This window comes from Rhineura floridana, chromosome 3 (assembly GCF_030035675.1).
Source record: "Rhineura floridana isolate rRhiFlo1 chromosome 3, rRhiFlo1.hap2, whole genome shotgun sequence".
NCBI lineage: Eukaryota > Metazoa > Chordata > Lepidosauria > Squamata > Rhineuridae > Rhineura > Rhineura floridana.
The window spans coordinates 203233459-203245598 of NC_084482.1; the positions used below are offsets into that span (position 1 = coordinate 203233459).

Sequence of the window (12140 nt, forward strand, 5' to 3'; positions counted from 1 at the left end):
TTGGAAAAGGCAAGCACAGTCCCAAGGTATTATTACTTATTGAATGTGTATTTTGCCCTTCCTCCTGAAGGAGCCCTGAGCGGCACATATAAACAAAGCAAAAACATTCTAGAACCTAAGTTAAAAGCAAAAGCATTCTAGAACACATTAAAAACATTTTTTCATCAGTGGTCTTTGGGTTGCCAGGAACAATCCCTTTCAGCCATCAAATGATAAGGTGTGGTCTGAAGGTAACAGTTACTGAATCTTATAACATCAGATGGGGATCAGCAGAGTGCAGTGATACACACACCATGCTCAAAATGCAAGATAAAAAAATCTTACCTAATGAGGTCACATTTTCATAGTTCTCCTTCATAACATCCCTATACAAGGCTCTCTGATGGGGGTCCAGGAGAGCCCACTCCCCTTCAGTGAAATGCACAGCTACCTCCTCAAAGGACACAGGCTCCTGAAATAGAAAGACCCCTGTTCAATAGGGATGGCAGAACACAAGCCCTTTCTTCCATCCCTGTTGACACCCGACATTCTTCCTTTTGGGAGGAAGGGCAGGATATAAATTTCATTAATACATAACAACATTTAATTAATAAATCATGTAAAACAGTGAGGAAGAAGAGAGTGCCTCTGAGCAGATGCAGAGACCTCGCAGTTTGTCATCCAGGGGAACACTACATGTCACATGCATATCACATCTGCATTGACTGCCAATTCATTACCAGGTCAATAGTTCCTGTTGGCACATAAAGCCCTTAACAGCTTGGGACCACTTAAGGAATCATCTTCCTTCCATAGTGCCTATTTGGTCATTTCAATCTGCTGAACTTGCACTTTTATAAGTGCCACACAGTAGGTTGTATACAATGCTAAAGCATTCTCAGAGTAGACCCACTGAAGTTACTGGACTTGAATTAGTCCAGTAGAAATTAGTATTAGTCCATTCATTTTATTTGGTCTACTTGAAAGTTGATACCTGAAAGATTGTGGAACAGTCTTTCCGATGAGGTGTGCCTGGCGCCGACGCTACTATCTTTTCGGCGCCAGGTGAAAACCTTTTTATACTCCCAGGCATTTTAAAGTGTATTTTAACAGCATTTCCGTATTTTGGACGTTGTTTGGTTCTTTTGTTGTTTGTTTGTTTTGTTTCTTGATTTATTGTATTTATATATTGTGCTTGTTTTTATCTTTTTGTACACCGCCCAGAGAGCCTTCAGGCTTAGGGCGGTATATAAATTAAATTAATTAAATAAATATATATATATATAACCAGTCCATCACTGCGCTCTGCATGCGAGAGCTTCCTGCAGAGACCATCTTATCAGGAGGTCCATTTTGCACAATATAGGAATGGGTTTTAGTGTTGTGGCATCTACGCTTTGGCGTTCCCTCTCCTTAAATATTAGGACAGGCACCCGTCTCTGTCATCTTTTTGGTGCCTGGTCAAGAGCTTACTCTTCCAACAAGCTTTTTAAGTTGGGATCTTCTCCAGTCTGCATCTCTACTGGAATTGGTTTTAAGAGGTTTTTATAGTTTTATCAGACAGCCAGTGTGGTGTAGTGGTTAAGGTCCTGGACTATGACCTGGGAGACCAGGCTTCGAATCCCCACACAGCCATGAAGCTCACTGGGTGACCTTGGGCCAGTCACTGCCTCTCACCCTCAGAGGACAGCAGTGGTAAACCCCTTCTGAATACCACTTACCATGAAAACCCTATTCATAGGGTCGCCACAAGTCGGAATTGACTTGAAGGTAGTCCATTTCCATTTTCATAGATATAAATTTAAAAAGTAAAATAATAAAATAAAAGAATTTAGCGGAATGCAACCGATCATTCATTTTACATTTGTGAGGAGTTATTCCTGTGCTCTGGAACTCTCTACCTATTGATGATAGGAAGGCACCTTCACTGTACAGGTGGGCCCCACTTATACGGCAGGTTCCGTTCCGGACTGCCACCGTAAAGCGAAAATCGACGTAAAGCAGAACCCATTGAGTATAATGGGGCACGTCGCGTGAAAATGCCGCAAAATGCCACAAAAACACAAAAACGGCTTTAAAACGGGGAATTTCCCCTAACTGAAAGCTGCTGCATTAGCGGAACACCGGAATGCGAAGCGCCGTTAAGTGGGGCCCTACTGTACTGTTTTAGACGGCTGCTGAAAACTTTTCTGTTTTGGCAAGCCTATCTAGACACACAATTTAGTTATGTTTGTTTTTAAATGTGTTTGAAATGTTTTATTGATTTATCTTTGTTTTTAAACAATGGCTATATGTACATTTGTTTTTAATTGTCTTGTGCCATTTTAGGCTGCAATCCAATACACGCTAACCAGTGAGTAAGTGCCATTGAACCCAAAGGGCCTTACTTCTGAGTAGACATGTTTTGGATTGCAGCTTTAGTCATGTATTATATAGGACTGAACTTGTACACCATTTGGAGATTATTATTTTTTTGGAGCAAGTGGTTTCTAAATAAATAAACAAACCCATGCAAGGGGTCCCCACCATCCTTTTTTTTAAAATGAAAAATAACATTAGGCAGGTGCAACTATGGGTGGAGGAGAGGCAGCAGAGAGGGACTGCCTTTCCAACCTGAATTAATTAATCCAGAAAAGCTGCTGCTCCAAGTTTCCATACCCACAGTCCCTCTTCCCTTCCCAGCTGCCACTTTGCAAATCCCTTTACCTGAGCAAGATCCAACGCAACTATTTTTCCTCCACGTCTTCTGCAAGGATGCAGAAATTTGGAGTAGAATGAAGACCTTCCTCGGTCTCCTGGGAACAAAGAATATTGTTCAGAAGTTCACTGCACACATTATTATTATTATTATTAACAACAACAACAACAACAACAACAACAACAACAACAACAACAACAACAACATTTGTATACCGCCCCATGGCCGAAGCTCTCTGGGCAGTTTACAACAATTAAAAACATTAAAAACAAATATACAAATTTAAAAACACATTTTAAAAAAACAATTTAAAAACACATGCTAAAATGCCTGGGAGAAGAGGAAAGTCTTGACCTGGCGCCGAAAAGATAACAGTGTTGGCGCCAGGCGCACCTCGTCAACAATATCATTCCATATTTTGGGGGCCACTCCTGAGAAGACCCTCTCCCTTGTTGCCATCCTCCCAGCTTCCCTTGGAGTAGGCACCCGGAGGAGGGCCTTGGATGTTGAGCATAGTGTACAGGTGGGTTTGTGTCGGGAGAGGCGGTCCATCAGGTATTGTGGTCCCAAGCCGTCCCAACTTGCACAGTTTTCTGTTTGTCTACAACCCCCCACCCACCCATTTCAACAGTCTCTCAAAGCAGCTTTCATATATAAAAGAAAATAAAGCCCATTTAAACAGAATTAAAAATTAGCAGTATGACACAGCATAATAAAAACATCTTTTCCAGCCCCAGGGCTACATTCTCTTCTGACCACACTTCCAAGGGTTGGAGGTGGGCAAAGCAACAAACGTAATTTTTTGCCTTTGTACAGTAGGCTGGTTTTTAACCTGCCCCCCCTCTCTATCCTCCACCCAGGCAAGCAAGAAGCATATCAGAGTGCAAGGACACATTTCAGCCAGACAGAAAACACAGGGTGCAAAGCAGGGCCAGTGAGAAGCGTGGCCTAGGGAGAGTTCCACAAGTTGGGCAGAGGGGCCTGCAGGGTCACGTTTGGGGGCCCTGGTCTGAGGTTCCTCACCCCCACCGTAGGGCAAAAACAACCCAGCTGGCAAGGAAAGGCAGTTCATGAAACAGCAGAAAATAAATCCTAAAAAGTCTGTCAACTTTTTTAAAAAAAAAGCCTTTGCAAGCCACAGAAAAATTTGCCAGCAAGCAGGCCCTGTGGATATCCCTTGGGAAGAGGTGCAGTGCCCTGCGCAACCACCTATCTAGCCTTATCCCTCACGTGCTAATTTTCTCCGTGCAGGAAATTTTTAACCTTGGGGACCAGTCAAACTTGCGATCCCGTTTCTGCCCTTATTTGCAAGGGCAGCAATCTCTGGAGGCTTTTAAGAGTAATTTATTTTTTATTTATTTTATTTATTATATTTATATACCGCCCCATAGCTGAAGCTCTCTGGGCGGTTGACAGCACTTAAAAACAATAAAAACAAATATACAAATTTTAAAACACAAAAGACAATTGAAAAACACAATTGAAAAAAATAATTAAAAACAATTTAAAAACACATGCTAAAATACCTGGGAGACGAGTAAGTCTTCTCAATAACCAATCCTTCTCAAAAAAACCCACCCTTTATGCAAGGCCATTGGCTTAACCCTTTCCCCCCGCTTATGAAGCTCTGGAAAGTCCAAAGTACACTGAAGGCAGTACATATGAGTGAAGGAGCACCCCACCCTCCGTGCGCAGATGCAAGATCAGGGCGCCAGTCAGCAGAGCTTGCTAGTAGACAATGGCTGGGAAGCAAGTCTGCAGCCAGACAAGACAAGCCATTCCCCCCCCCTGCATTGGGGCCTGATAAAACAGACAGCTGAGGAGAGAGACTGCTGTTGACATGGAAGCCTCAGGTTTCCTTATAAGTAAGGAGGAAAGGAAGAAGTGGGACACTGGGGGATTTTTGAATTTTTAAACTGAAAGGGCGACAGAGAGGCAGGTTGGTCTGACTGGCTTGTGCAGGGTTGGGAGAATTGATGCTGGGTGTTGCGAGGATTATGGGATTGAAGAAACAGTTGATCACATTCTCTGGGTATGTGGAACACAGACAGCCTCTTCTTCATAGGTTTAGTGATTTGGGGCTTACAGACTTGTCAGCCGGGGCCGTCCTTCAGGATGTGACTTTCTGGAGGGTGGTGCCAGAAGTTTTAGGGCAGTTTGTGAAGGCTATGTGAGGCTTTTTGAAACTGGGGCAGTGAGGAGTGGTGGTTTTTTTGCCAGTAGGTGGCAGTAATAGGGCCTTTCCTTAGCCTTGCTTCGCCATTAAACCCAAGAAGAAACAGTGGGCCAGGGAGGGCCTAGCTCTACTTAAGCCCAAAACCCAGCAAGGAGAAAGGGCTGGGGAGAAACTTGAGGGGCTGGCAGAGAAGAGAAAGTCAGCTAAGTACAGGTGTTCTTGCAACATTGTAATGGGAAAAACCACAAGTTGGAATTCTCCCTTCTCCCGGCACAACTTTTAAAGATACAGAGGACCTCTTGGTTGCCAGGCCCAGCCTCCAAGAGGTCTTTTGTATCTTTAAAAGTTGTACAGGAGGGAGGGAGAATTCCACCTTGTGGTTTTTCCCATTATAGGGTTGCAAGAACACCTGCACTTGGCTGACTTTCTTTTCTCCTAAAGATACAGCATCAGTCTCAGGGATTGAACCTGGCAACCCTAGTCCCCAATAAACAATGGTAAACTGAACAATCCAGCAGTGGCGGCTATTGGCGAGCAGGAAAAGAGACACAGGGGGCACGGACGTTGGGGCCTTTTCTCACACCCCTACCTACAAAAGCCCATCCATATGCACCGGGTCTGAGGTGGCTGAATTTAGAACCGTGGGGCTTAGCATCACAACAGGATCCTAGGGAGCTGCCTTATGCCACCTCAAGCCTGATTGGTCCATTGAGGCCCAGAACCATCTAGAAGCCACAGCCCATGCATGTCTGTCTCATTTAAGCCATTTGGAAATATTCACATTGTCTTACCAGATAAGAAAGACGGGCTTGCATCGCTTCTCAGCTCCAGCAGCAAGATTTCTAAGGAAAGAACAAGAAAGGTAAGTGTCCCGTTTCATCCTTACAAGTGGAACCTGCAACAAAGTATGGCAGTGCGGACAGCTCCCATTCAGAGTTCCAGCCAGGGCTTCTTTCAGGATACTCCGTTCCATTCTCCTTCCCTCAAGAGTCATCCAGCATTCAATGGCCAGTGAACATCCTCCATCGTCAGTGGGCTGTTGGGGAGGGGCTCTTCCTGCCCCTCCCGCTTAGACTTTTTTGTCTAATGGCTTTTTCTTTGCAAACCTTGGGGTTCCCTAAGATTCCTGCTAACTCATCCTTGTATTGGATTATGCTGTTTTGGCTATATAAGGTTTAGCACTTAAGAGAATGATTTCTTACTGCCAAAACCTTAAGGAGGGAACGTATATGATATGTACACTGGAGTCTCTCTGGTTTTGTATGTGCTGTACTGGAATGTATCTATTCTATCGGCTCTTTCTAAAATCCATATTGCTTAATTGGATCTGCTATGCATTAATCAGTCATTCTTTAGAGTCAGTGCAACAAGTATTCAGTGATATCTTGCAATATCTTTACTCTCAAGAAATTATAATCCATTCATGCCTACCTTTTGTAATCCTGTGCAAGACTTTCAGCAAGGCCCATTTAAAAAACATGGCCATTTAGTTACCTTTTTCAGCTGGTATAGCAAAATGGGGAGGAGAGCCAGGCTGGGAGTCAAGAGTCTGTGAGTTCAAATCCCTGCTCATGTCTCCTGGGTGTCAAGGGCCAGCTAAAGATCACCCCCACAGTGAGTGGCTCAGGGGTGACGTGCCCTGCCACCTGTGCAGCCGTGGGCAAGCTGCATAGTCCCAAGGAGCCCAGTTGCCCCCCAGCTGGCAGTTGTGGCCAAATAAGGGGCTGGCTTGTGCAGCTGTGGCAAGCTGAGCAGGCCCTAGCCACGTCGGGAGGACTAGCCTCAGAGGGAGGCAATGGGAAACCCCCTCTGAATACCGCTTACCATGAAAACCCTATTCATAGGGTAGCTATAAGTCAGGATAAGGCAGTCCATTTCCAATCATAAGACTACAAAATGCACAATGCAATGCAAGTGCAAGCAAAATGTGCATGGGCAAAAATATTGCAGGGGGGGCTACAACTGCGAATGCCAAGAAGTATTATCTTGCAAGCAAAACCAGCAAAGATCCAGAAGGGCAGGAAGAATTGCTCTCTGGGCCAAAAACATGAATTTCAAGACAGAATTCTACATGGAGATTTCATAATCCCTGCCTTGAATTAATACTTGTGGGGACACATCAGGCCTTTAAATTCAACCTCAAGCAGGTTGACCTCACCTTTAAATGTCAGCAGCAACTCTTGTAATGCAATCCTCTTCTCAGAAAGATGCCTTATCCTCTGTTCTAGTTCCACAAAACCTTTTTCAAACTTTGAAAATACCCCATTCTTCCTGGTAAAGAGACAGCAAGTGAAAAATGGATCCCACTTAGGGCCTTTGCAAAAGCTTTCCTGATGTATTTGTGATCTTGTAAGTTGCAACTTCCTGGAGTTGAACCCTTTAATCCTACTTTTTCCATACTACGTTTCCATACTATTTTGCCTCCCTGTTGCTCCTTTGATGCCATTTCCTTTCAATTTCATTCCTTCTTGAGTGATCCCAACCAATTAGAGATCCTAACAAATGAGAGATCCCATACTAGATGTGATCCAACACTATATAACCAATCATATTTGGGAATATGCTCACACCATGTAGAGCAAATTGATTATTTAGACAGGATGAAATGCTTCCTGTACTGGTCTTTTGTAGTGGCCCCCCTCCCCACAAATCACCAAAGGATGGGACCTTTTGAATGCTTATAAAGAGGTTAGGAAAACAGACACACCACACCACACCCCCTGCCCTTTCAGCTAAGCCTTAGTTCCATTTTTCTCTCCAATAACTTCCAGACTAGGGCAGTTCCAAAGTCAACCCTGAGTAGTGTAGCTCATCTATAGTTAAATACTGGGTAGCACATACCTGTTCTCAGCCCCTCTGATGCTCTGCAGGAGAAAAAAGAAAGCGGGGAAGAGGCTATCAGGCATGAATCAAAGATCTCTATATAAATTTATATATAAAAAATTTATATATATAAAATAAAATTAAGAATGTTTCCAGTTTTAATTAAAAACACACCAACCAAGAGTTCTTCCAGTAATTTTAAAGGGGGGGGGGAGGTGGCACCACTGAGCCAATGAATCAATCATGGCTGCAATCCTATGCTCACTTAGGCTGCAATCCAATATGTGTCTACTCAGAAGTAAGCTCTACTGAGTTGAATGGGAGTTACTCCCAGGTACATGCGTATTGGATTGCAGCCTTACTTGGGAGTAAGCCCCATTGAACTCAGTGGGACTTATTTTTGAGTAGATATGCATAGGATTGCACTGTTAAAATCTTTTGATTAATTTGTTAACCGCTAACAGATTTAAAAATATATATATTAATATAAAAGTACTCATCAGTCAATGTTTGGCGAGCACCATGCTTGTTCTGATATGGCTTCTGCTCTAAAACAGGCATAACTGAAAGACTTAAGGGCTCGTCCAAACTGACCATGATAATCCACATTTTCCATATACGCTTTGTCATCTGACAGTCCCCACTTTGCCTGAAATTCACTCTTTTTCGATCTGAAAAATACGCCTGTTTTGCACCCGCACACACAGCGGGAAGACCCGTACATTCTGTTCGCTTTTTCCCAGCTCTGCCTGAAACACCACCCCCGATCAGCCAATTGGACCGCAAAATATGACGTATGCTCCTCTCCCCCTTTGCACCGAAGCACAATAACGCACATGCACTTGAACGTAAGAGCGCAAAAGTTTGAATTTCCTGTTGGTTTTGTAGTAGTGGCTGTAATGGAGTTGACCGAGTTTTTGGCTCTTGTACAGCTCCACTTACAGCTATTAAATTTCTGCCTTGTGCAGTTGAGGGCAGCCGGAGCCCAACGGGCGCCTGGACAGGGTCCCCAGCAGTGCCGAAGCCATGCCGAGCTTCCTTGGCTCATGTGGGGGTGGTGGTGGAGGAGGCTACTTCACAGCAGCTGCACTGGCAAAGCTTCGGGATAGGAAGCGCCGCGATGTAGCGAGCTCAGCGCGGCGGGAGGTGGCGGCGGTGGCGGCCACATTTTCCTCCCTTATGGCAACATTGTTCACAAGCGAGGGCTTGGGGGAGGGGGATCTCCATCTCCCCCCCTCGCACCCCCTCCCACCCAGTGCCCAGCAGCCTTTCCTAGCTAGGGAACCCCACGCGGCTGCTGGATCCCTCGATTCTTGGGGGCTGGTGGTGGTGGTGCTGAGTACAGGGCCTCCTTTTCCCCCTTTTGCACACACACACGTGTGCTGGACATATTCTCCAGGAACAATTGGTAATAGGAAGGCATGCAGGGGGAATGAGGTTAGAGCTGCTAAACATCCCTTCCTCTTTCTCCGCTTTGAAGTGTTCCCTCTGATAAAAGAGAACTGTAAACCACTTATCTGACAATAATTGCTGTATTGTTGTTTGCTTGCATTTGCGATATATCGCTAAACCGAATGTATGTGGTTTTGCCTTTTTGCATATTAAATTTTCTGGGGGTAACACGCCTGGCAATTCCACTTATTTCTCATGGAACTGGAAACAAGTAACGACGTGTCATGTCTAGGAAAGTAGACCACCAGTCTCTATGGTTGCGGGCGCCCGAGACGCTCTAGCAAACCACTTATATGCCAATAATTCCTGTGTTTTTGTTTGCTTGTGTTTGCGATAATTTTGCAAAACCGACTGTATGCTTTTCTGCCTTTATGCATATTGCAATTTCTGGAGATACACACGGCTGGCAATTCCACTTATTTCTACAGAACGGAAAGGGGGGTATTGAGGAGCTGCTACTACTTGCTTCTTTTGTAAAGAATGGCAGGAAAGCTGAGAGTCTAATGGGGAGCACCCCCTTCTTACAGAACCAACTTTTCCTGGGGTGGCGTGGCAGCTTTGTGACTCTGCGTATTTGCGCACACCTGTCCAGGCGCATTCTCGATTCAAGTTGTCCTTGTACCTTTCATCCCCCCCCAATGTCTCATAAATCGAATACCACACAAGAATGCAAGCTGGGACCTCTGGCTCCACTGCAAGGTTCCTGACCCCCAAGCTTTTCTAGAGTGCAGCGCTCGGTGGCAGCTCCCAGCTCCCATTCTCTCTCTCGCTCTCGCTCTGCCTGCCTCTCACTCTCCATGTAGGCGGCGGCAGCATCAGCATCAGGGAAGAGCCACCAAGAGAGGCTTCCCAGCAGCTTCCCAACCACTTTGGGGCAAAACTTGATGCTCCGTTGCCTTCACCCCCCCTCCTTCTCCCTTTCCTTCCGTGGCCATTTGCAAAGCGCCAGCAAAGCGAGCTCCCTGCACCAACCAGCCACACTTGAGCAAGACCAGCCAGGAAAAGGCTTTACAAACAGCCACAATTGCAAATCTCACCTGGAGTGGCCACCCAGTTCGCAGGCTGGCTAAAAATAAATGGCTGTAGCTGCGCAGTATAATTGCATCACACCATTGCTCTGATTGGTTCAATTTTCCTGGGCTTTCCCCAGACATTCGCACACATGCGCAAAAGTGGAAATACATGATTGGCTGGGAACAAGGGAAGGGGTATGGAGAAATGCCCATGGACCACCCACAGCTCTAAAGTCCGCGCCTTACAGTACAGCAGACGATTCCCGATTTAAAAAAGCAAATCACATTTTTTGTGGTAATGCAACAGCGGATTTAACCACGCGAAAATGCGCGAAAGCGCACGTCATATGGACGACCGAAAAATAATGAATACACAAAGCGATCATGTCACACATTATACGGTCGTCTGGATGAGCCCTAAGAATGAATGCCTCCCCCACTGACTGACAGCAGCTCCCCAGGATTTCAGACATGGGTCTTTCCCAGCCATTCCTGGAGATGCCAGGAATTGAAACTGGAACCTTCCACATGCAAAGAAGATGGTTCAACATCTGGCTGCGACAATGGACTGGATGAGGGCTAATAAACTGAGGCTCAATCCAGGCAAGACTGAGATGCTGCTAGTGGGTGGTTCTTCTGACTGGATGGTGGATGTCCAACCTGTCCTGGATGGGGTTGCACTCCCCCTGACGGAGCAGGTTTGTAGTTTGGGGGTTCTCCTAGAACCATCTCTGTCACTTGAGGCTCAGGTAGCCTCGGTGGCATGGAGTGTCTTTTATCAACTTAGGGGCGTAGCTGGGCCACCAACCGATCTGGACAGGGATAGCCTGGCTTCAGTTGTCCACACTCTGGTAACTTCCAAATTAGATTACTGCAAAGCGCTCTATGTAGGGCTGCCTTTGAAGACAGTTCGGAAACTGCAGCTTGTGCAAAATGCAGTGGCCAGATTGGTAACAGGGACCAGACGGTGTGAACATATAAAACCGATTCTGGCCCACTTGCATTGGCTGCCTGTATGTTTCGGAGCCCCATTCAAGGTGCTGTTTTTAACGTATAAAACTTTACATGGCTTGGGACCACAATACCTGATGGAACACCTCTCCCGACACGAACCCACCCGGATACTACGCTCTACATCCAAGGCCCTCCTCCAGTGCGTACTCCAAGGGAAGCTCCCAGGCATTCTAACAGCATGTGCTGAGCTCTGACCCCAGGTCTTTTACCTGGTTTATCTGTGCTTCATGATTTTAAACTTTGTATGGTTTTTTAAATTGTATATTTGTTTTTAATGTTCAATGTTTTTAATTTTTGTAAACTGCCCAGAGCTTTGGCTATGCGGCGGTATATAAATAGAAGAAGAAGAAGATGATGATGATGATGATGATGCTCTGCCATTGAGCAATGACCCTTCCTTTGCTAAGAACATGAAGCTGCCTTATAGGGAGTCGATCCATTTAGGTCAGTATTTACACCGACTGGCATCAGCTCTCCAGGGTTTCGAGATGCCAGGAACAGAACGTGAGACCTTCTACATGCAAGGCAGATGCTCTGCTACTGAACCCTTCCATTCCTGCCATCACTGTTGCCCTGCTTGCTTGCTGTTCTAAAGACATCTTGGGCAGTGTGTGCCAATGGACGCCCAGCTGCCCACCATTTAATTTCCCTGGAATGCCTCTGGACCCCCATGTGACTTTGCTTCGTAGACCACACCGTGGCTTGCCCCCTCCCTCCCTGCCTCCACCAGGGGCAGCTCACTCTCTGGTGTTGTTTGGGGCCCTCTGAGCTACAGGGCCTTCCAGGACTTCAGGCCCAAACTTTATACCTAAGGAGCCGCTTTGTGAGAGGCACACATCACACTGTATCGGACAGCCAGTGTGGTGTAGCGGTTAGAGTGTTGGACTAGGGCCTGGGAGACCAGGGTTCAAATCCCCATTCAGCCATGCCATGAAACTCAATGGGTGACCTTGGGCCAATCACTGTCTCTCAGTCTAACCTACTC

At 45.8% G+C, this 12140-nt stretch overlaps 1 protein-coding gene across 1 annotated transcript in view; it reads right to left on the minus strand.

Moving 5' to 3' along the window:
• The window catches only part of LOC133381172 (zinc finger protein 300-like), a 28288-nt gene that overhangs the window by 9778 nt on the left and 6370 nt on the right, over positions 1-12140 (minus strand). The window contains exons 5-9 of the mRNA XM_061619857.1: positions 7695-7717; positions 7012-7124; positions 5645-5695; positions 2686-2774; positions 325-451 (exon numbers count right to left, since the gene is read on the minus strand). Of these exons, the coding sequence (XP_061475841.1) occupies positions 325-451; positions 2686-2774; positions 5645-5695; positions 7012-7124; positions 7695-7717 (403 nt within the window). The remainder of the gene's footprint in view (positions 1-324; positions 452-2685; positions 2775-5644; positions 5696-7011; positions 7125-7694; positions 7718-12140) is intronic.